Raw genomic sequence first — 21,472 nt, 5'->3', positions numbered from 1 at the left:
GTGGGGGCTGTGATGGATACCAGAGCAGCATCCTGCATTCGAATTGAAAACGTTAAAAAGAGTCTTTAAAGCTTTTCTAAAAGGGAGTTTCTTCAGGTATGTCCCGACTGCCCCCAGTACTGGAGACTACCACATGACGTGTCTGTCAGAGATAATCCCCAGTCAACACTGGTTACACACCAAGACACTGGTTCACTGGTTGGACACCAAGACACTGGTTACACACCAAGACACTGGTTACACACCAAGACACTGGTTACACACCAAGACACTGGTTACACACCAAGACACTGGTTACACACCAAGACACTGGTTCACTGGTTGGACACCAAGACACTGGTTACACACCAAGACACCGGTTAGACACCAAGACACTGGTTCACTGGTTGGACACCAAGACACTGGTTAGACACCAAGACACTGGTTAGACACCAAGACACTGGTTAGACACCAAGACACTGGTTAGACACCAAGACACTGGTTAGACACCAAGACACTGGTTAGACACCAAGACACCGGTTCACTGGTTGGACACCAAGACACTGGTTGGACACCAAGACACCGGTTGGACACCAAGACACCGGTTAGACACCAAGACACCGGTTAGACACCAAGACACCGGTTAGACACCAAGACACCGGTTAGACACCAAGGCACCGGTTAGACACCAAGGCACCGGTTAGACACCAAGGCACCGGTTAGACACCAAGGCACCGGTTAGACACCAAGGCACCGGTTAGACACCAAGGCACCGGTTAGAGTGGAATCATAGTGTCTCCTGCTATGGGGAGATTTCAGTGGAGAGAGGCTGTCAGCCAGAAGTCATGTTAACACGCCCTAGGACACCAAAACCACCGTCGTATTCAGGTGGGAGGAGGCTCCCCCCCGACACGCCACTCAGCAGAATTCAAATCCTTATAGAAAAGTGAAGCGTCAGAAACAGCCTGGCGTGTGAGCCTCTCGGAGCTGCAGTGTTAATCTGGGGCTGTGGGGTAATTGGTGAGGTGTGTCAGTTTGGTAAGCTAGGGTAAATGTGTCGCAGTGACCAGCACTTTTCTCTTTAACATTCACTTCACTATTGTGTGTGTGTGTTTTACTATAAATATCAGGACCAGACGTTTCCACCAAGATTGTAAAACCTGACAATTCTATCCCCACTTCAAAGTCTTTTTATTGTCTATTTCAGGCTAAGGGGTTAGGTTTAGGGTAAATATCACAGTTCAGGGTTAGGGTTGTACTTAACATTTAAACATCAGGTACATATGTACTATTAGGTTTAGGCTTTAGGGTTGGGCATAAAGATTAGCGTTAGGTTTAGGCTTGGATAATTTTTTTTAATGTACCCAACAAAGATAGAAAATCAGACGTGTGTGAGAGAGTAAGAGGTTTATGGTGTTTGCAGTAGTAGGGACAGAGACTAGCTAAAGCCCGTGTTCACCATCTGTTGGCGTGGCTCAGTTCCCTGCTGTATTCACTCTAAAGCCCAGAGACTCATCTCACAGCGCCACCTGGTGGTTGGCTCAGTTCCTTGCTGTATTCACTCTAAAGCCCAGAGACTCATCTCACAGCGCCACCTGGTGGTTGGCTCAGTTCCCTGCTGTATTCACTCTAAAGCCCAGAGACTCATCTCACAGCGCCACCTGGTGGTTGGCTCAGTTCCCTGCTGTATTCACTCTAAAGCCCAGAGACTCATCTCACAGCGCCACCTGGTGGTTGGCTCAGTTCCCTGCTGTATTCACTCTAAAGCCCAGAGACTCATCTCACAGCGCCACCTGGTGGTTGGCTCAGTTCCCTGCTGTATTCACTCTAAAGCCCAGAGACTCATCTCACAGCGCCACCTGGTGGTTGGCTCAGTTTCCTGCTGTATCCAATCTATAGCCCAAAGACTCATCCCACAGCGCCACCTGGTGGTTGGCTCAGTTCCCTGCTGTATCCAATCTATAGCCCAAAGAGTCATCCCACAGTGTCACCTGGTGCTGGAAATGCACATATACATCTGACTAAATAACACTTGATCCACTAGTCGTAAAGTTAAATGGTTCAGGATTAGTTAGATACCTACCATATATCACATGTGCTCAAATAAATATTTATATAAACAGTATATAATAGTACATTTTGTCTGCATTTTACATGAATACTAAAGATATACTGTTCATAAAGGATGTAAATCTAGAAAAATGTTTTTGTCTCCTCCAGGACAAGTTTGATCAGTCCTCTAGTCCAGACAGCTGTGGGACTGGTGAGAAACCTACTCTTTTGGCTTATTTAAATCATTTTATAGATCTATACACATAGATAAACATGTCTTATTTACATCATTATGTAGGTCTATATACATAGATAAACATGTCATATTTACCTCATTATGTAGGTCTATATACATAGATAAACATGTCTTATTTACATCATTATATAGGTCAATATACATAGATAAACATGTCTTATTTACATCATTATATAAGTCTATATACATAGATAAACATGTCATATTTACCTTATTATGTAGGTCTATATACATAGATAAACATGTCTTATTTACATCATTATGTAGGTCTATATACATAGATAAACATGTCTTATTTACATCATTATGTAGGTCTATATACATTGATAAACATGTCTTATTTACATCATTATGTAGGTCTATATACATTGATAAACATGTCATATTTACATCATTATGTAGGTCTATATACATAGATAAACATGTCTTATTTACATCATTATGTAGGTCTATATACATAGATAAACATGTCTTATTTACATCATTATGTAGGTCTATATACATAGATAAACATGATGTGTTGATGTTCTACAGGCTGAATCACATGGGGATTGTACAGAGCAGCATCTGTTCCCCTGACTGCCTCTTAAGATGCTCCAATTCAAGCGTGTCTCAGACATTATCTCAATACAGGGTTTTAATCTCCATTTGACATCCAAGGAAATGACAACAGTGTGTAAAATGGAAGTGTGTGTAACTTCTTGCCCTCTGTTTGTCCATGAATGACATTGTGTGCGCGTGCACGTGTGTGAGCAGCAAAGCCGCTTCCCGTCTCACCGGAGAGCAGGTCTCCTGGCAGCTCTAAGGCGGAGGGGTCAGCAGTGGTCGGCTCCCAGGAGACGAGCCCCCGAGGTGGGGATGCCAAGCCTGAGGCGGCCCCTAGAGTCCGGAGCACCTCCTCCCCCAAGCCCCCTGTGCAGGGCCCCAAGCCTACACCGGCTGCCAGGCCCCCCATCCTCCAGAAGCCCCGGACCAACAGCAGCCGAAGCATTGGTACTCATGACTGGGAAGACTTAACATGCATGGCTCTTGTTGGCTGAGGGCAGCGTTTTCCAAGTCCTTCACCTTTCTCTCCCCTCTCTCTCCCCACTCTCTCTCCCCCGTCCCCTCTGACAGACGAGGGCTGTGAGTCCCCTGGAGGAAACGTGTCTCCCAAGGTTGCAATGCTGCCCCACACCCTTAAGAGGGTCCCCTCGGATAAGGAGGCGCAGGGCAGTCCTCTACTGGGGGGCAACAAGACCCCTTCTTCTCAGGACGGTATGTTAGCCCAGTCTGTCCCGGGGCAGAGCCAGTCTTCTCAGGACGGTATGTTAGCCCAGTCTGTCCTGGGGCAGAGCCAGTCTTCTCAGGACGGTATGTTAGCCCAGTCTGTCCCGGGGCAGAGCCAGTCTTCTCAGGACGGTATGTTAGCCCAGTCTGTCCCGGGGCAGAGCCAGTCTTCTCAGGACGGTATGTTAGCCCAGTCTGTCCCGGGGCTGAGCCAGTCTTCTCAGGACGGTATGTTAGCCCAGTCTGTCCCGGGGCAGAGCCAGTCTTTACTTGTGTAAAGACTGGCTGTGGTGGAATGTGGTGGAATGTGAGCTTCGTGCCCTGGATGTGCATCCCACAAATCTCCATCAACTGCAAGATGCAAATTATCACTTTCAGCACCTTGTTGAATCAATGCCACGTAGAATGAAGGAAGTTCTGAAGGCGAAAGGGGGTCAAACACAGTATTAGTATGGTGTTCCTAATAATCCTTTAAGTGAGTGTATGTTTACCATTATATCCCATTGGTTTTCCTGAATAGGAAGCAGCTGTGCAGTGTTCATTTAGTCTTCATTCAGGGTGATCTCCCTGTGTTATGTGTTGAGATGACTACAGCTGGATTGACAGAATGGGGTCAGAGCTTCACAGAATGTCTCCCTCCACTGTTCCATGTGGCCCTTATGTTATGGAATATCCAGTCAGCCTGTCAGACTGACGCCGTCACGTTGTCAAACAGCAGCATCACGGTGTCACCTCCCAGCGATTGTGGGTTCTTGTCAGGAAGGTGACTGGCCAATTAAAGCCCTTATAGCCTTACCTGGCCACCCAATCAGCTATCAGCATGGACCAAGAAGTGGGCGGGCACAAGGGCAGAAAGTCCCTCCCCAGGTCTGGTACTAACAGACAACTGTGGAACAAAATTATCTGCACATGTCTGTATGGAAGAGATTTAGGAAATGACATAGTAGTCTCCCTGAAAGAAATGTATTTATTCACAAATCTGTGTGTCCTAGTTGGACCAAAATTACAGACTTGAAAATCTAAGTTTCATTGAATCATGTCATTGTCAAGTATTTAACATTATTTCTTCTCTCGAAAAACTCTCCTACAGTAGATGAGAGAGAGAGTCATTTCAGATAGGGTGGTGGTTGTTTCCCTCATAACCACATTCCCTCTCCACTCTGCAGTGAGACCAGGCCCAGTGGCAGACGCTGGCAAGCAGCAGGGCCTCCTTTGCCACAACTCTGAGGACAACGCCTCCAAACCCAAGGACAAATCCCCCAACCCGGACTTAGACAAGAGTCCCAGGGGGAAGTCTTCAGACTCTGGAGAAGAGGTCGACAAAGACTTCATTTTCATATGAGAAACTTCCAGGGAAACGAAACGGGCGCCTGGTTACCCAATCCCTGTCTGTAATTTCCTCACTCCTCACATAAAGATCGAACAGACTGGCCTCTGCCTCCACTGGAGGGTAGACCACCAAGGACAGGACCACAGCAAAGGACCAACAGTCGCTGTGTGCTTGGCGGAGGGCCGAGTGACCTGTGTGAAATGTGTTGACTTTTGGGACTCGTCAACTGACCTCAGTACTATCAAGGTAAATACGGCTGGAGCACTGTTCATGACACACTGAAGTGTGTTAAGTCAAACTAAACCTTTAACCTTCGTAAAGGGGCGGGGCATCCCTATGTCATCATAGCTTTAGAATGTCATCATGGCCTTGTCTTTGGGTCTTCCCATATGCTTGTATTTGGCTTTCAGCTGGTATAGGCCAGGGACCTCCGTGATAGCCAACTTGGGTTCCAGACTGAATTTCTCTGATTCCCTTTCTTTGTTTCACTGGAGGCCTTCCTGCTGTAAGCAGCAATAGTTATTGAGAAGCTGACTGCTTCGTTTGGCCACAGGTTTCAGCCTAGTACCAACTCCTTCAGATGTTTGGCATTAAGTCCCAAAAGCAGTCAGCGAAAGAGCCAAAACCGACTGGCACCAATTGAGGCTAGTTTTGTTCTGCCGGGCCTCCGGGTCTTCAGATGGTCCTCACTGGCTGCCTGTCTTTTTTTTTCTCCCCTATTAATCATGGCCTGAGTCAAAACATAATGACAGGATGTAAATAACGTTCCTCAAATCTCGTGTTGTGAATGCATCACACTGTCTTGTCCAACTGGCTTGTGTTCAGTAGCTGTAAAGGCCTCCCGCTGCATGCTTAGCAAATCACCACTTCCTGGGAGTCCAGGAACTCTGCGTCACAAACCTGCCGCCCTAGTGAGGTGTCTCCGCCAGTGGCAGCAGGGACACCTCAGCATTTGGAGCTGATTGGGAAGTCCCAATGCACTATATTGGTAGAAAAGGAGAAGCGTTAATTACCTGAACGTTGTTCATTACGCTACCGACTCAACAGAACCTGTGATAACGGTCCTTGTATTGTCTGTTTTTGTAATTTAATTTCTTCTGTTTTGGGGGATTAAGAGCAGCTGGCTGTTTTCGGTTTGGTTCTGTGAAACGATGTGTTAAAATCCCTAAGACATTGAGTGACAGCGGAGGTTTCGGCTCTGGCAGTGGGATTCTGATGAATTTGTGTCAACATTTGCATGTGAGGTGTATTGTATGTGTATGTGTGGATATGTCTAATTAATTTAATACATGTAATATAGTACAGTGTGTTGAGAGACATACATGTAATATATGTGCGCACACACAAATCCTATATTACTACGGTACTAAGCACATTACTAAAAAGGGGGGGTTTATATCATTGTAATTTACTTGATGTTTTTATTCTTGTACTTATTTTAAATGTTGGAAAGCAATTTCTTTTCTTGATATCAATGTATTATTTTAATGACAGACGCATTGATATGTTTGTCTGATCATTTCTGATAAGCAAAAAAAAAAAACAACAACCTGGAAATCCATTTCACCCAAGAAAATTACTGTCATTTTATTATGCAGATTTTTTTATTTCATTATGGACAACACTCCTTAACTTGTTTCCCTAAATAATACCACTGGCTCTGGACCTTGTGAATATTTATACCAATTAAAATAATTTTCAGATAAAACTTGTTTAATTCAGATTTGTACAGATCTTTGACACAGTGATGGGAGTGATGAAGTTGAATCAGTTTGAAAGCTGGCTGTGGTTGCTTATTTGTTAAACACATGCAATCTATATTAATCACACGTCTAATTGGATGTCTTAAGTAAACTCAGACAGCCATTAATTGAGGTAAATGTTTTAAGGACAGAAAATAGATTATTTTTAAAACTGTAATGCCATTGTGAGTACTGCAAGCTGAGGAAGCACAGAATCCCTGACATCTGACTTGAACAATACAGAACATTTGAGGTGTTTCTCTAAGTCATATGTCTCCACTCTGAACTGTCTGTGCGACAAGCTTGAAAAAAGGCCGGCCCAGTGTTAACACTGGGCAGGCATGCACGCCATTGGATATCTAATGGCTTGCCTGCCCAGTGTTATCCAATGGCGTGCCTGCCCAGTAGCTCAGCATGCAGATACTCAGACAACACGCCTGGGAGAAACAATGTTTCAACAGAGATACAACAATCACCATTTCAATGTAGCCCAATGGATGGGACTTGAAATGGATCATCAGGAAGAACCAGACAATGAATTATACCTCATCTGAGTACTTTAACATGGAGATGACCTCGGCCAGTTCAGAACAGTCGATACAGCTAGGTGCCAATGTCTGTTCACTCATTTTGGTTGTCATATAAAAATCCCCCACACAGACTATGTTCCTGGCTGTGTTCAGCATATATACTTGAATAAAATGTAAAAACATCTATAAAGACTGACATCATCGAAATTCCTTTAATAAAAATAAGTAACAGAAACATTGTCCAATAATAAGGCTTATCTGTAGGGCTGTGTAAATCCTCCCTAGCAATTATTTCCCTTTTTAAAGTTCTGTGTAAAAAAAAAAAGTACAAAGAAAAGCAAAACGATTCAGAAAGCCTTGCCTCTTCTCCAATGTGCAATCATTTACTTCACAGTCCATTTTTTCCCCATCAGGCATTTAGCAGGCACTTCTTTTCAGAGAAACCTACAAGCGACAACGGATTTGACCTTTTCAGCTTTGGGATTTCACCGAGCTCCTTTCCAGTTACTGGCCCAGTTACCCCACTATTCGGTAAACTGATGCACCAAAAAAAAAAAAAAAGTGCTGCGTCTCAGATTAGGATGATGTGAAGGCATTTAAAACAAATCAAACAACTTTAATATTGGAATGTTAAAATAAGGCCTTTTCAGTTAAACACACTTAAAAAGGGAACGCAACGATGTAACGTAATTCCCAACGTGACAATACAATGAAGATTAAAAACCGTCACCACTTCATTTGTAACTGTAAACCCCGACTTCCACTAAGGCACTGGTATGGTTTGAGGCTGAACGGCAGCAGCAGGGTGAAGCGGTTGTTTCCAGAGCTCTTCCCTCAACCACACACGGACGTGTATTCATGCATCAGGCTCCAGATCACCGACAAGGACGTGACTTGGTCCGCCCCGTTGGTCCTCCTCGTCCACGCGGCCAACACCGGGGCGTTTGGAAAGGCTTTCGGCCCGAGCGGGCGCGGACACTAGGCCAGGGGTATCTCGATGACGTCTTCCTCGATGATCTCCCCCTGGGGCAGGATGGCGTGGGCATTCGAGACCCTCTTACAGCTGACGCCGGAGAAGGGGTTGAGCCAGGATGGAGATAAAGGCCCTCCGAATGCGGACTTCATGGCCGCCCAGCACAGGGTCTTCTCCCAGCGGGCCGGCTCCCCCTTCAGACGCTCAATGCCCTGGAACGGAGAACGGAGAGATGTAGGCAGGGTTGCATCCGTCCTGGATAAAAAGCTACATGCTAAATGGATAAAAACCAGGACACGTTATAACGGCAAGGCATGGACACTGACGACACTGTTTTTAGGACGTATTGAAGTCACGAAACAGCCCAGCGGACTCCGGGCGAATTCTGTCACTAACGACGGACATGCATTACAGTTGTCAAACGAACTCAGGAATACATGCATCCATGCATCATGCCAGGATGTCATTCACTCCACAGTTACGCTACATCTAGTTTATGCTGCACATGCCTAATGTAAGTCCAGTCGCAAGCTTACCTCCGTCCCAAACCATTCAGAAAGCAGCAGGTCAGACAGACCCAGGCTCAGAGAGACAGACTAGAAGTGGTAGTTGGCTCACTCACATCCAGTCACCAATTAACCAAAACAAATGCAGTGTGAGAAAGGTAAAGGGAAATGCAGACGTAAAAATGCAGGATATAACAGGACACAGAGGAGATACACAAGAACCATGACAGCATCTGATAACAAATGGGTATTTATTCTCTCTCTGCGCTCGGGTTAAGAGATCAGTAACATGTCAGTAAAAAAACAAACAAAAAAAAACAGATCTTCACTAGCTGGCTCACAGGCAAAACACTCACAGCACCAGCAAACTGTGTCCCAAATGGCACCGTGTTGTATACATAGTGCACTTGTTTTAACTCGGGGGCCCATAAGAATAGAGGGCCCTTTGGGATGCTCCCTCGATCAGCAGACAGTCTCGCCCATCAACTTTACCATCCATTCAAAATAAGCAGTATACAACAAAAGATGAGCATGATCCCATATTTGGACAATATTACAAAAACAGATGTTTCCTCGACACAGGGTTTCCTTCAAACGCGCCGTAGCTATATCCTGTGACCACAATTCTCAGTCAAACTAAACCTGTTTGTAGAATAATTTGACGATTGGGGAAATAACATTTACATTGTAAACGCATCAACTTGGCAGGTCTGATTGTATTGAGCTCTCAAACTAGCTTAGGCAAAAGCATCCAGAGATTCTCCCTCCAAAAGAGGTTTCTTGTTTAAGACTCACTCGATCTGTTTTTAGAAAACGGTTGCAGAGGTTGTTTCAAGTTAACGTTGCGCAAGTTAACATGGACTCCATGGTTAGACACATCACAGAAAAAGTGCATGTTTGTGATGCTTATCCAAAGCGGGTTTTAGAAGGTTTGTTAAAAGCAGTTCATATTTGTGACAACTGCTACTGCATCAGTTGGGTTGGTTGATATTACAGGATTTACAATGTCCCCTTTACATTTTATTTTGCAAAACATTTTTAAATTAGTCTGTGAATCAGGTCTTCCTTGTAATTTCCACAACTCGTGGAAAACCAAAATCAAGTTTAATTCCAACATAAAAAAGGTACAGAATAAAAGACTCATTCAAGTGCATTGAACCGGTGATATGAGAAATATCTGAAATTGGCACATCAAAGAGGATCCAGGAGTTACCGGAAACCTTTGTACAGTAAAGCTTCAAAAATATCTCCATGTTGTTTTCCTTTACCAACAAAAAAAGGTGACCTTGAAATGAGCAGCAATACATGCTTTATCTTTGTTTATGCACGAGAAGATATGATTGTTCAACAAATTATGATGGTTAATCTGTTGATCCTGAATACACTTAAAATCTCATGTCTCTGAAGGCCTCTCAAACAGGCAACTGTAGCTACAGGCCAAATGAATGACAAACTGCATTTACAGGCCTAGTGAGTGTGCAAATGTAGTTATAGGCCAAACTAGAGACCAAAGGGCAAAGATGTACGCTTATGTAACGCTAACACAGAGCCATTGATCATGTGCAACAGCTACATTTGCTAACGTTTGAACTTAACCAGGAATCGAAACATTGTAAAAGATTTGACCGATAGGAGATGGTCAGCAGAGAGAATCCCAACTTTCAATCAGATTTTCAGCTAATCCCAATGGGTCAACAGTCCATGACCTAGGGAACATTTGGTTTAAGGAATGCAGGACTCACCCGTTAGGGCTTAGTGAAAAAGTGTTTCAGTATAACAAACAGAACAGAGCTTCAGGAAAAACAAAAGCAACAACATTCATAGAATAGTTAAAACAGGCAGCTTTTTTTCTCTCCTTTTGTACATCTTTTTCTCTGCAACTCTACTTCGGTTCCCAAGCAACATCAAAATAATAACATTTGGCAACGTTAAAAAGAAAAAAGCAGGTTCAATAAGTTAGGCAATAGAGGGGTCACAATCCCGTTCAGCACGGTAAAGGAGTGTCAGAGTTGGGTGGGATGGTTGCGGGATGGGTTGTAACGGCGTTAGCACACCCCTGTCTCAGAGTTAGGTGACTAATCTTAGACCACATACTGGTAGGATTCAGCCTTGCCATGAGCCTTCCCTGGCCGCGTCAACGGCATAAACCATAATATCGAGAAGGGGTGTCCAAACACGGCCTTCATGTTCATCCACTTAGTTTTTTTAGCCCATCTTCTCTCCTCCTTTTTCAACTGTTCTATGCCCTGAAAACGAGAGACAACCACACTTCAGTGCACTGTGAACCAATCACACTACTTCAGTGTACTGTGAACCAATCACACTACTTCAGTGTACTGTGTAAAACAGAATTCAATGATGTGCAAATCATTTAAACCCTATATTTAATTGACAATCATACAAAAGCAACATATCAAATGTTGAAACTGAGAAATGTTATTGTTTTTGGAATCATACGTGTCCATTTTGAATTTGATGCCAGCAACACATTTAAAAAAAAAAGTTGGGACAGGGGCATGTTGGATCACTTATTTTAACAATACTCTGTAAGCATTTGGGAACGGAGGAGGCCCATTGCTTGATACAGGTTTGCAGCAGTGCTCTTTTTTAACATTACACAACTTTTCCACTCTTGTTGCCAACTTTTTTCAAACATGTTGCTGGAGTCAAATTCAAAGTGGGCAATAATTATTCAAGAAGCAATGACATTCCTCAGTTTCAACATTTCATATGTTGTCTTTTTACTATTTTCTATTGAATATAGGGCTTAAACGATTTGCACTTCGTTGCATTCTGGTTTTCTTTACATTTTACAGTGTCCCAACTGTTTTTGAAATGGTGTTGTATTTTAGTGTAGGGCTGCAACTAAGTTGATTTATATGTTGATTATTATTGTGATTAAATCAGATTAAAAAAATCACTATTCCAGGATTAAATGCGTGTGATTATTTTCTATTATTTGCTATTCTAAACTGCTTTAATAAAAAAAAAAATAATACGATTTTGGTATAGCCTGAGGTACACAGCCAACATCTCTAACATTCAATAAGATCAGGTTGACATGTGAGGCATTTTGCGCAGGTTTCTATAACACTAGTGACATCATCGAGTCATGTGGAAATGCTTAGTTAACGTGATGGACCGTAAACTCAGCGCACACGCACGAACCAGTCTGGCGGTGCTACTGCGAACGTTACGTTGAAGCAGTACAAAAACAATGCATTCCAGAAGATTTTTCGTTTGTTTGGTTTTTATTAACTTGAAAAACGGATCTATAAATTTGCTGCTCGACAAACTCCACGCGCACAAGTAGCCCACCGGTTTTACTGGTGATAAGGCGGCTGCTACGTCAATGGACAGTACAACAATGCATTCCAGAAGATGTTTCACTTCAACCCGCATTTTAAACTTGTTTCAGACTAAGTTACGGTGCTGAGCAACACAGTCTGCTCAATCCTTCAACGTTTTTTTCCTTTCTTCAGCTCCATGCCTAGTAGACCCAAAAAATTGATCAAAATCGTTCCCAAATATGGTTTTTATTATTGACGTTTTTATTTATTTTTATGGATTAGTTGTTGCAGCCCTACTTCAAACTACATGCTACTCACTAATGGCATTAGTCCTCAGTTCTAAACCAAGCACTCCAATATAAAGAAGTGAAAGGTAAAAAGTGAGCAGCTCTGTCCTCACTTAATGAGAAGAAATAAAACCATACTAATATTTAATATATACATCTGAGAAAACCAAGCGCTAACTAAAGCAATGAGCTGTGAAGCTGCAGACAAAAAGATTCTAGAGCAAGAAAGTTAGTTTAATTAGAGATGCCAGCATTAGATGTTAAAGACATGATCTGGTACACAGACCTGGCATCTACTTAGTACCTGGCTTCATGAGGGAGGGGTAACGTCACATGAAACTCTTTCCCTCATATCGATACATGGAAACATTTCTTCCAATATGCGGAAAGTAACTTCAACCAAGAGCATCAGCAAGCCTTGAGCTGAATTTCAAGCCAACAGTTAATGTTTATTCAGTATGAAAGGAACGTGCTGTGACTGCCGGAAGAGCCTTCTACTCAAGTTTTTAAGCACATATTTCCACTTGAACGTGAAAATTCAACCCAAGTAGGTGAGGAATCGCCCCTATGGAGGCAAGCTGCTTTAGAGAGGTCAAAGTTCACAGGTCATACAGAAAAGCACCAAAGCAACAGCATTGGGGACTTGAGCGGCACAAACCTGGGTCAAATACATGTCAAATACTTCAGGTGATTAAGTTTGCCTGGTACAATGGAATAAGCCTATATGTGGACAACCAATAGAATTGTTCCAAAAGGGCAGAGTTCTTCCTGCACACCAGTTAAGCTCAATCAAACATACCTGAAGCATTTGTAGGTATCTGACACAAATTTGAAAAAGGTGTGATGAAGAGGTGGAGAAGAGGAGCGTGTGGTTGTATTCAACTAGGGCTCCTACAACTTACCGTCTCATCGGTGCAGATGGAATGGACCTGAGTCCCAAACATGACGGAGGTGAAGATGAGAAAGAGGAGCGCCTCAAAGCACAGGAGGATGAGGAGGATGACGGTCGCTGGAGGTGAAAAGGAGCTGCATTCTGGGAGTTGGAGTTCAGGAGGGAGGAAGGCAACATTTAAACAGGTGACAGCAGTCAAAGCAACATTGACAGGGCCTAGGCAGCTACGTGTCCACATTCAGAACGTGTTGCAATACCACTGATGATGACTGACATACTGGCCCAGTGCAGAGGACCAAACGGAATGATCACGAATGGCTACAGCGCCTCGGTGGGCACTCCATCTAACGGTCTGTTCTTTAAAAACATCTGAAACATGTTAGCTGAGCATTACAACACAGCACATCTCAACACCAAATTAAGCTCATGCATGATGCCTTGAAGCCTCTGGTTCTGAACGCCATTTAGTCACTGGACATGATAGTATAGTACCAGTGAACAACAGGAAGGATTTACAGCTATAAATAAGTGCACTGTCATTTACGAGGAAAAACTAGTAGAGCAACTTCAACCGCTTCTCTTCGATGGGTGGTATTGCCTAATCTGAAACAACATCATACTCAGGAATACATAACCAGAAACCATTGTTACATTTCAGAGGAGCTGACTGGAAAGAAGAAAAAAAGAAACGTTGTCCGAGCTCTAGTCAGACCAATGGCTAGTCAGGTTTAAGGTCAAATGTACTTACTTGTCCAATCATCTTCAAAACAGTACAGGAAGTGAAAGACCACCATCACCAGGGAGTGGAGAGAGATGAGTGCAATGTACATCTGAAACAGGAGGTCATCGTGAGACAGAGTCCAGTATCAGTACAGTCACACCAACACTCACTTTCAGGAACCTCAAAAACCAACTGAAAATCTGTCAGGCCACACACACTTTAACTTTATAACAAATTGGTTTTGTTGAAAAGTCAAGCCAGCAAATAAATACCAACATGATGTGGCATAGGGAATGTTACGTCACTATGAATACATTAATACCAACATGATGTGGCATAGGGAATGTTACGTCACTATGAATACATTAATACCAACATGATGTGGCATAGGGAATGTTACGTCACTATGAATACATTAATACCAACATGATGTGGCATAGGGAATGTTACGTCACTATGAATACATTAATACCAACATGATGTGGCATAGGGAATGTTACGTCACTATGAATACATTAATACCAACATGATGTGGCATAGGGAATGTTACGTCACTATGAATACATTAATACCAACATGATGTGGCATAGGGAATGTTACGTCACTATGAATACATTAATACCAACATGATGTGGCATAGGGAATGTTACGTCACTATGAATACATTAATACCAACATGATGTGGCATAGGGAATGTTACGTCACTATGAATACATTAATACCAACATGATGTGGCATAGGGAATGTTACGTCACTATGAATACATTAATACCAACATGATGTGGCATAGGGAATGTTACGTCACTATGAATACATTAATACCAACATGATGTATGCATAGGGAATGTTACGTCACTATGAATACATTAATACCAACATGATGTGGCATAGGGAATGTTACGTCACTATGAATACATTAATACCAACATGATGTGGCATAAGGAATGTTACGTCACTATGAATACATTAATACCAACATGATGTGGCATAGGGAATGTTACGTCACTATGAATACATTAATACCAACATGATGTGGCATAGGGAATGTTACGTCACTATGAATACATTAATACCAACATGATGTGGCATAGGGAATGTTACGTCACTATGAATACATTAATACCAACATGATGTGGCATAGGGAATGTTACGTCACTATGAATACATTAATACCAACATGATGTGGCATAGGGAATGTTACGTCACTATGAATACATTAATACCAACATGATGTGGCATAGGGAATGTTACGTCACTATGAATACATTAATACCAACATGATGTGGCATAGGGAATGTTACATCACTATGAATACATTAATACCAACATGATGTGGCATAGGGAATGTTACGTCACTATGAATACTTAAATACCAACATGATGTGGCATAGGGAATGTTACGTCACTATGAATACATTAATACCAACATGATGTGGCATAGGGAATGTTACGTCACTATGAATACATTAATACCAACATGATGTGGCATAGGGAATGTTACGTCACTATGAATACATTAATACCAACATGATGTATGCATAGGGAATGTTACGTCACTATGAATACATTAATACCAACATGATGTGGCATAGGGAATGTTACGTCACTATGAATACATTAATACCAACATGATGTGGCATAGGGAATGTTACGTCACTATGAATACATTAATACCAACATGATGTGGCATAGGGAATGTTACGTCACTATGAATACATTAATACCAACATGATGTGGCATAGGGAATGTTACGTCACTACGAATACATTAATACCAACATGATGTGGCATAAGGAATGTTACGTCACTATGAATACATTAATACCAACATGATGTGGCATAAGGAATGTTACATACTGTGAAGAGGACAAAGTACTTCTGGTTATTCTCCCCCACACAGTTGTTGACCCAGGGACAGTGGTGGTCCATCTTCCGTATGCAGCGTTTGCAAACACTAGCATGAACACACACACACACACACACACACACACACAGTGAGAACAAATACACAAATTTAGAAAACAATAGTCACACTTCTGAAAGCAAGGACAGAGCTTTAGACACCAACTTCCACATCGCCCACTCCAATTCAGAGTCACTTCCAATAAGCGCATTCAACTTTAGCAAACAACCAGAAAGCACAAGTAGCTTAAACCCTTCTGAAAAATAGCAGCAGCACTGGTGTCAGGGAGAAGGTCAAGGCTGGGCCAGTGTACCTGCAGTGATGTGCTCTGTCAGGTTTGATGCTGCAGCACTTGGGACACTTGTAGACCACCTGGCCCGGCTTCAGCTGCAGGCTCTCGATGTACTCCTTGGTAGCATTCCCCTTTGGCACGGCTCCCTGGAACCGAACAACGGGTTACAGTTGGGAAGTCAAGGGGATTTTCAATGAATGTCATGGTTTTCCAGAAATCTTTTAGACAATTTTCCTCCTGATTCCAGGAAAGTGATTTCCTGAGCATAACCTGAGTTATTATGACTCTAAACAGTTATGACTTAATAATACTCTAAACAATTGACACAAATACTTCAGCAAACAGTCAGTCAGGCTCAAGACATCAAGGGGCAGGGAACAGAAGAATCCGTTTTATAAAAGCCCCAGACAACACCGGCATGTTGAAGAATAAAGACACGTCAAAGTCCACACAGCCACGTCTCCCAGACCACAGAGCACCACGCTACGTCCACACGTTACCCCCTCACAGGGTCAGTACACACACACACACACACACACACACACACACACGCAACCCCCTCACAGGGTCAGTACACACACACACACACACACACACACACGTTACCCCCTCACAGGGTCAGTACACACACACACACACACGTTACCCCCTCACAGGGTCAGTACACACACACACACACGTTACCCCCTCACAGGGTCAGTACACACACACACACACACGTTACCCCCTCACAGGGTCAGTACACACACACACACACACACACACACACACACACACACACACACACACACACACACACACACACACACACACACAGGGTCAGTACACACACACACACACGTTACCCCCTCACAGGGTCAGTACACACACACACACACACGTTACCCCCTCACAGGGTCAGTACACACACACACACACACACACACACACACACACACGTTACCCCCTCACAGGGTCAGTACACACACACACACACACACACACACACACACACACACACGTTACCCCCTCACAGGGTCAGTACACACACACACACACACACGCACGTTACCCCCTCACAGGGTCAGTACACACACACACACACACGTTACCCCCTCACAGGGTCAGTACACACACACACACACACACACACACACACACACACACACACACACACACACACACACACACACACACACACGCAACCCCCTCACAGGGTCAGTACACACACACACACACGTTACCCCCCTCACAGGGTCAGTACACACACACACACACACACACACACACACACACGTTACCCCCTCACAGGGTCAGTACACACACACACACACACACACACACACGTTACCCCCTCACAGGGTCAGTACACACACACACACACACACACACACACACACACACACACGTTACCCCCCTCACAGGGTCAGTACACACACACACACACACACACACACACACACACACGTTACCCCCTCACAGGGTCAGTACACACACACACACACACACACGCACGTTACCCCCTCACAGGGTCAGTACACACACACACACACACACACACACACACGTTACCCACTCACAGGGTCAGTACACACACACACACGTTACCCACTCACAGGGTCAGTACACACACACACACACACACACACACACACACACACGTTACCCACTCACAGGGTCAGTACACACACACACACACACACACACACACACACGTTACCCCCTCACAGGGTCAGTACACACACACACACACACACACACACACACACACACGTTACCCCCTCACAGGGTCAGTACACACACACACACACACACGCACGTTACCCCCTCACAGGGTCAGTACACACACACACACACACACACGTTACCCACTCACAGGGTCAGTACACACACACACACACACGTTACCCACTCACAGGGTCAGTACACACACACACACACACACACACGTTACCCACTCACAGGGTCAGTACACACACACACACACACGTTACCCACTCACAGGGTCAGTACACACACACACACGTTACCCACTCACAGGGTCAGTACACATGGCACGGAAGTGCGAGGCGAGGGCGAGGAAGGCCAGGCTGTTGAACACTGTCCCATTGACGATGCTGTAGGTGAGGTTCTTAGAAGGCAGCAGCATGACGAAGAGCACCACGAACTCAGCGTACACCACCAGGAGCCAGGTGATGACCCCGCACACAATGCCACATGCATCCCTGGAAGCAAAGCAATCCGTTAAAATGTAAATGTTACACAACCTCTCAGTTATTTGAGCACTGCAACAGCTGCACTGAAAACGGCTGACCAACTCCTACTGAACGTAGTCCTTGGTGTTAGGAGGACAGGAAGCCAGAAAGAACAGGTAGCTGGAGAGCAAAGACTCACGATATTCAAAGCAGTTTAAATTCAATCCAGTCAATTGATTATATTAAAACCCCTAGTCTATACAAGGTCTGAGTATGGACATGGCCTCACGTTAGAAAGCCAGTGCCAGGTGACCAAAATAAAATGTGCAACAGTCTACGTGAACAAATACCTGACAAACCACATGGGGGCGCTGGTGGCCTTGGAGACGGACACACACTGCTGCTGTTCCATCTGCAGGCAGGCGGCTTGTCTCTCCACGTCCCTAAACCTGACCAAGGAAAAGATGCATCAACCCACCACAGACACCTCCACTGTGTCCCCAGCCTGTTGCACACCCACCCACTCCCACCCACTCCCCCACCACACACCCCCACCCACTCCCCCAACCACACCCCCACCCACCCCATCACCCCCACCCCCACACACACACACCCCCACCACACACACCTATGCACCGGGCTCTTCATCTTACAGGCTCAGGCTGCCTCTCACCATCGCTTCATCCTGCAGGGCGAGAGACAAGAGCTTGGTGGGCAAACAGAGGCTCATCCAACTACACCCAGGCCCTGGAGAGCAGCAGAGACAGCCAGACGTAGCTTGTACTGCGTCGAACCCAACGAGAGCACACTCACAGTTCTAATTTCCAGGTGAGGGACATATTGGAGGCATTAGCCTGGATGGGAAGTCAACCAGAACACAGAACTAGTGATCCATAAGAACAGAAACAGGCTAGGAGATAGACATGCACGAGTGGGTATCTGACTGAGTGGCTGTGTTAACTACCTGCCACCCATAACTGTAGCCCTGTACGTTGTCCAGACCTCATCCCCATTCTGACTGACTATCTACCACTTTCGTTGTAGATAATCAAACGGTGACTGCAATCAGATCTTCCCGGCCACCTCCAGATGTCATCAAGGGCACATCTAACCCAGATTACATCTCCGTTGTTTTACATTCTCCAAAAATAATCCACACCACTCCAGGAAGACATTTCCTCCAGGATTAAAATGATCACATTCTTCCCCAGAAAGCGCCAAGGAGCACTGATCGAATTCCACAGTCAAATAAAAATAAACATGCTATAAGGCTTCTTTGGGATGTCTGCTAACCTAACTATAGGTTGCTAGATCAAATTCCTGCACGGGCAGTGTGTGCTTTAAGTCCACTCACCTGGTTAAATAACAGAAAATAAAAAAGGCAAACGCTAAACACAATATAGCCTATAGTGAAAAGGACTCTTTAGGCCAAGATGTAAACTTTATTTTATAAAGGCAATATATTTACTTTCTAAAATTACAAATCATTCTGAAATAAAAAAGATCAGCTGTAGAAAAACAAACAGGACTTCCACACGCAGCATTGAGGTGGAAGCTATAATAATAACTTCAACATAAGATAGTAATGAGAAAATAGAGACAATTTGTGTGTAAGTAAACATCAATGCTTGAAGAGCAATAGTGTCCAGACCAGTCTGCAGAAATCTGAGAAGCAGTTTATAGGCTACTCTGAAACTTAAACCTGATACTTGATACTTGGGTTTTTTGACTGTGCATGCAGAAAATCTACATTTACACTGCAAAAATGGCAACAAAGATACATTGCTGGCTTTCTTGCTGTGACTAAAAAGAAATGACTTAATAGTATATACAAGGCTTGTGGCATGTACAGCACCAAGACATTATTAAACCAAGGTTAGTCAGCAAAAATAGGGGGTAATACATTAGGTAATAAAGGTAAGATGTTTATGTTCACCTGTATAGGTTGTGTCCTTAGGTCAGAATAATATAAACACTGGCAAGGCCCAGGGAATCTGGTCAGATTTTTAAAAAATTAGTCCACTTAGTCGGTGACTATTGATCAGATGACAAACACCATATGTACGTGTTAGGTGCAATCCGGGATTGTGAATACAACGGCTGAATACCAGCGGCAAAGTCGACCCGAGGCCAGCCCAGGCCATGAGTCATCCTGTATCATTTAACTCAACTGTTTGTTGACCACCTATCAGAGGTTATTTAACTTAAATACTAGCTACACACACGCACTCCAAGTGACCACCATCCAACACTTAACTGCGTTAAACTGGGTGATGTTTAGAACCAGAGCAAGGGCATCCCTGTCGCAACAGTGTGCGGAATGTCCCACTCTCCGACCCACATTTAACCCATCATGCTACGATTGCTAACGTTAGTTAGCAAGAAAAAATAGCCAGCCACTAGCTCAATGAGAACAAGTAGCAGACAGCTTTTTTTTTGCTGATGTTGTGTTGAGAACTAGCTAGCTAGCTAACGGGGCTAGCTATTTGATAGTCATTGCAGCTTGCTATTAATTCACTAGCTAACGTAGATAAATAACTATGTAAACAGTTAGCTTCCTTTTCATCATTGTTCTACAGTTACCAACTAGGTCACTACAATGTAAACCCATATCAAATAACAAGATTGAGTCATGGGTAACTGCATAGCTCTTGGGGAGATGGGCAAGCCATTGCTAACGGTTATTAGCTAGCTAGTTACCACACCAACTACCTGGATAACGTTACCTGTCTGGCCAAATTAGTTGATATGGTGCTATGTAGTTAATGACACCGCTTGCTACTAATGTTTGTTAACATACCTGGCTTTACATCGATACGCTGCTGGACTCCAAGAACGTGGCGTCTTCAAAACCCCGAGAACATCTGAAAACAGATAACACCAGTGGGACGTGCTAGCCACGAATGACTTCTCGAGGAATCCTGCATCAGTTTCGCTCAGTGAGGGCCCCGCCCACCAGGATGGTTAACACCTTTCTACTAGTGACGGACGTTTCGAACGATTCAGAATCCTTACATTGAACTGAAACACACAGTGCAGTTCTTTTAAAAGATTCGACTTTTTGGAATCACTGATAGATGTAATTCTTTTTTTGTCCAATTTCTTAATTCCTTCTCTATCTCATGATGGGACCCTATTGTTTACTGTAATAGCACTGAGTTTTATTTCCAGAATAGAACACATAAACATAGGAATGTTAACAAATCAATCCTTTTATTTTTATCCAACAATAACCAAATTATTCAGTCTTCAGAAAATAATATCCCAGGACAGGCAA

At 43.9% G+C, this 21,472-nt stretch overlaps 2 protein-coding genes across 7 annotated transcripts in view; one reads left to right on the top strand and one right to left on the bottom strand.

The window, feature by feature from the left end:
• Positions 1-6,427, top strand: part of LOC105008569 (F-actin-uncapping protein LRRC16A) — a 72,219-nt gene extending 65,792 nt beyond the window's left edge. For all 5 annotated transcript variants that reach the window (XM_034286946.1, XM_034286945.1, XM_034286944.1 and 2 more), the window contains 4 exons: positions 2,200-2,242; positions 3,044-3,280; positions 3,404-3,544; positions 4,723-6,427. In XM_034286946.1, coding sequence (XP_034142837.1) covers positions 2,200-2,242; positions 3,044-3,280; positions 3,404-3,544; positions 4,723-4,898 — 597 coding nt within the window. In that variant the 3' untranslated portion in view covers positions 4,899-6,427. The remainder of the gene's footprint in view (positions 1-2,199; positions 2,243-3,043; positions 3,281-3,403; positions 3,545-4,722) is intronic.
• Positions 6,428-6,458: 31 nt separating this feature from the next.
• On the bottom strand, positions 6,459-21,140 carry LOC105008568 (palmitoyltransferase ZDHHC3-like). 2 transcript variants are annotated; one of them, XM_029113657.2, is made up of 9 exons: positions 20,996-21,140; positions 18,824-18,880; positions 18,546-18,644; positions 18,039-18,225; positions 16,043-16,167; positions 15,684-15,780; positions 13,855-13,936; positions 13,117-13,247; positions 6,459-8,343 (listed from the first exon to the last, which is right to left on the bottom strand). In XM_029113657.2, the coding sequence occupies exons 2-9, from the start codon at positions 18,841-18,843 to the stop codon at positions 8,137-8,139; spliced, it is 948 nt and encodes a 315-aa protein (XP_028969490.1). In that variant the 5' UTR covers positions 18,844-18,880; positions 20,996-21,140; the 3' UTR covers positions 6,459-8,136. The 2 variants fall into 2 exon arrangements, with proteins under 2 accessions (XP_028969490.1, XP_028969491.1); XM_029113658.2 differs by lacking the exon at positions 6,459-8,343 and adding an exon at positions 8,872-10,883.
• Between the last annotated feature and the right edge of the window lie 332 nt (positions 21,141-21,472).

The sequence above is a fragment of the Esox lucius genome, chromosome 16, assembly GCF_011004845.1.
Source record: "Esox lucius isolate fEsoLuc1 chromosome 16, fEsoLuc1.pri, whole genome shotgun sequence".
Classification (NCBI taxonomy): Eukaryota; Metazoa; Chordata; class Actinopteri; order Esociformes; family Esocidae; genus Esox; species Esox lucius.
Note: the sequence above shows the minus strand (reverse complement) of the source record. Positions and strands in the feature narration are given on the sequence as shown.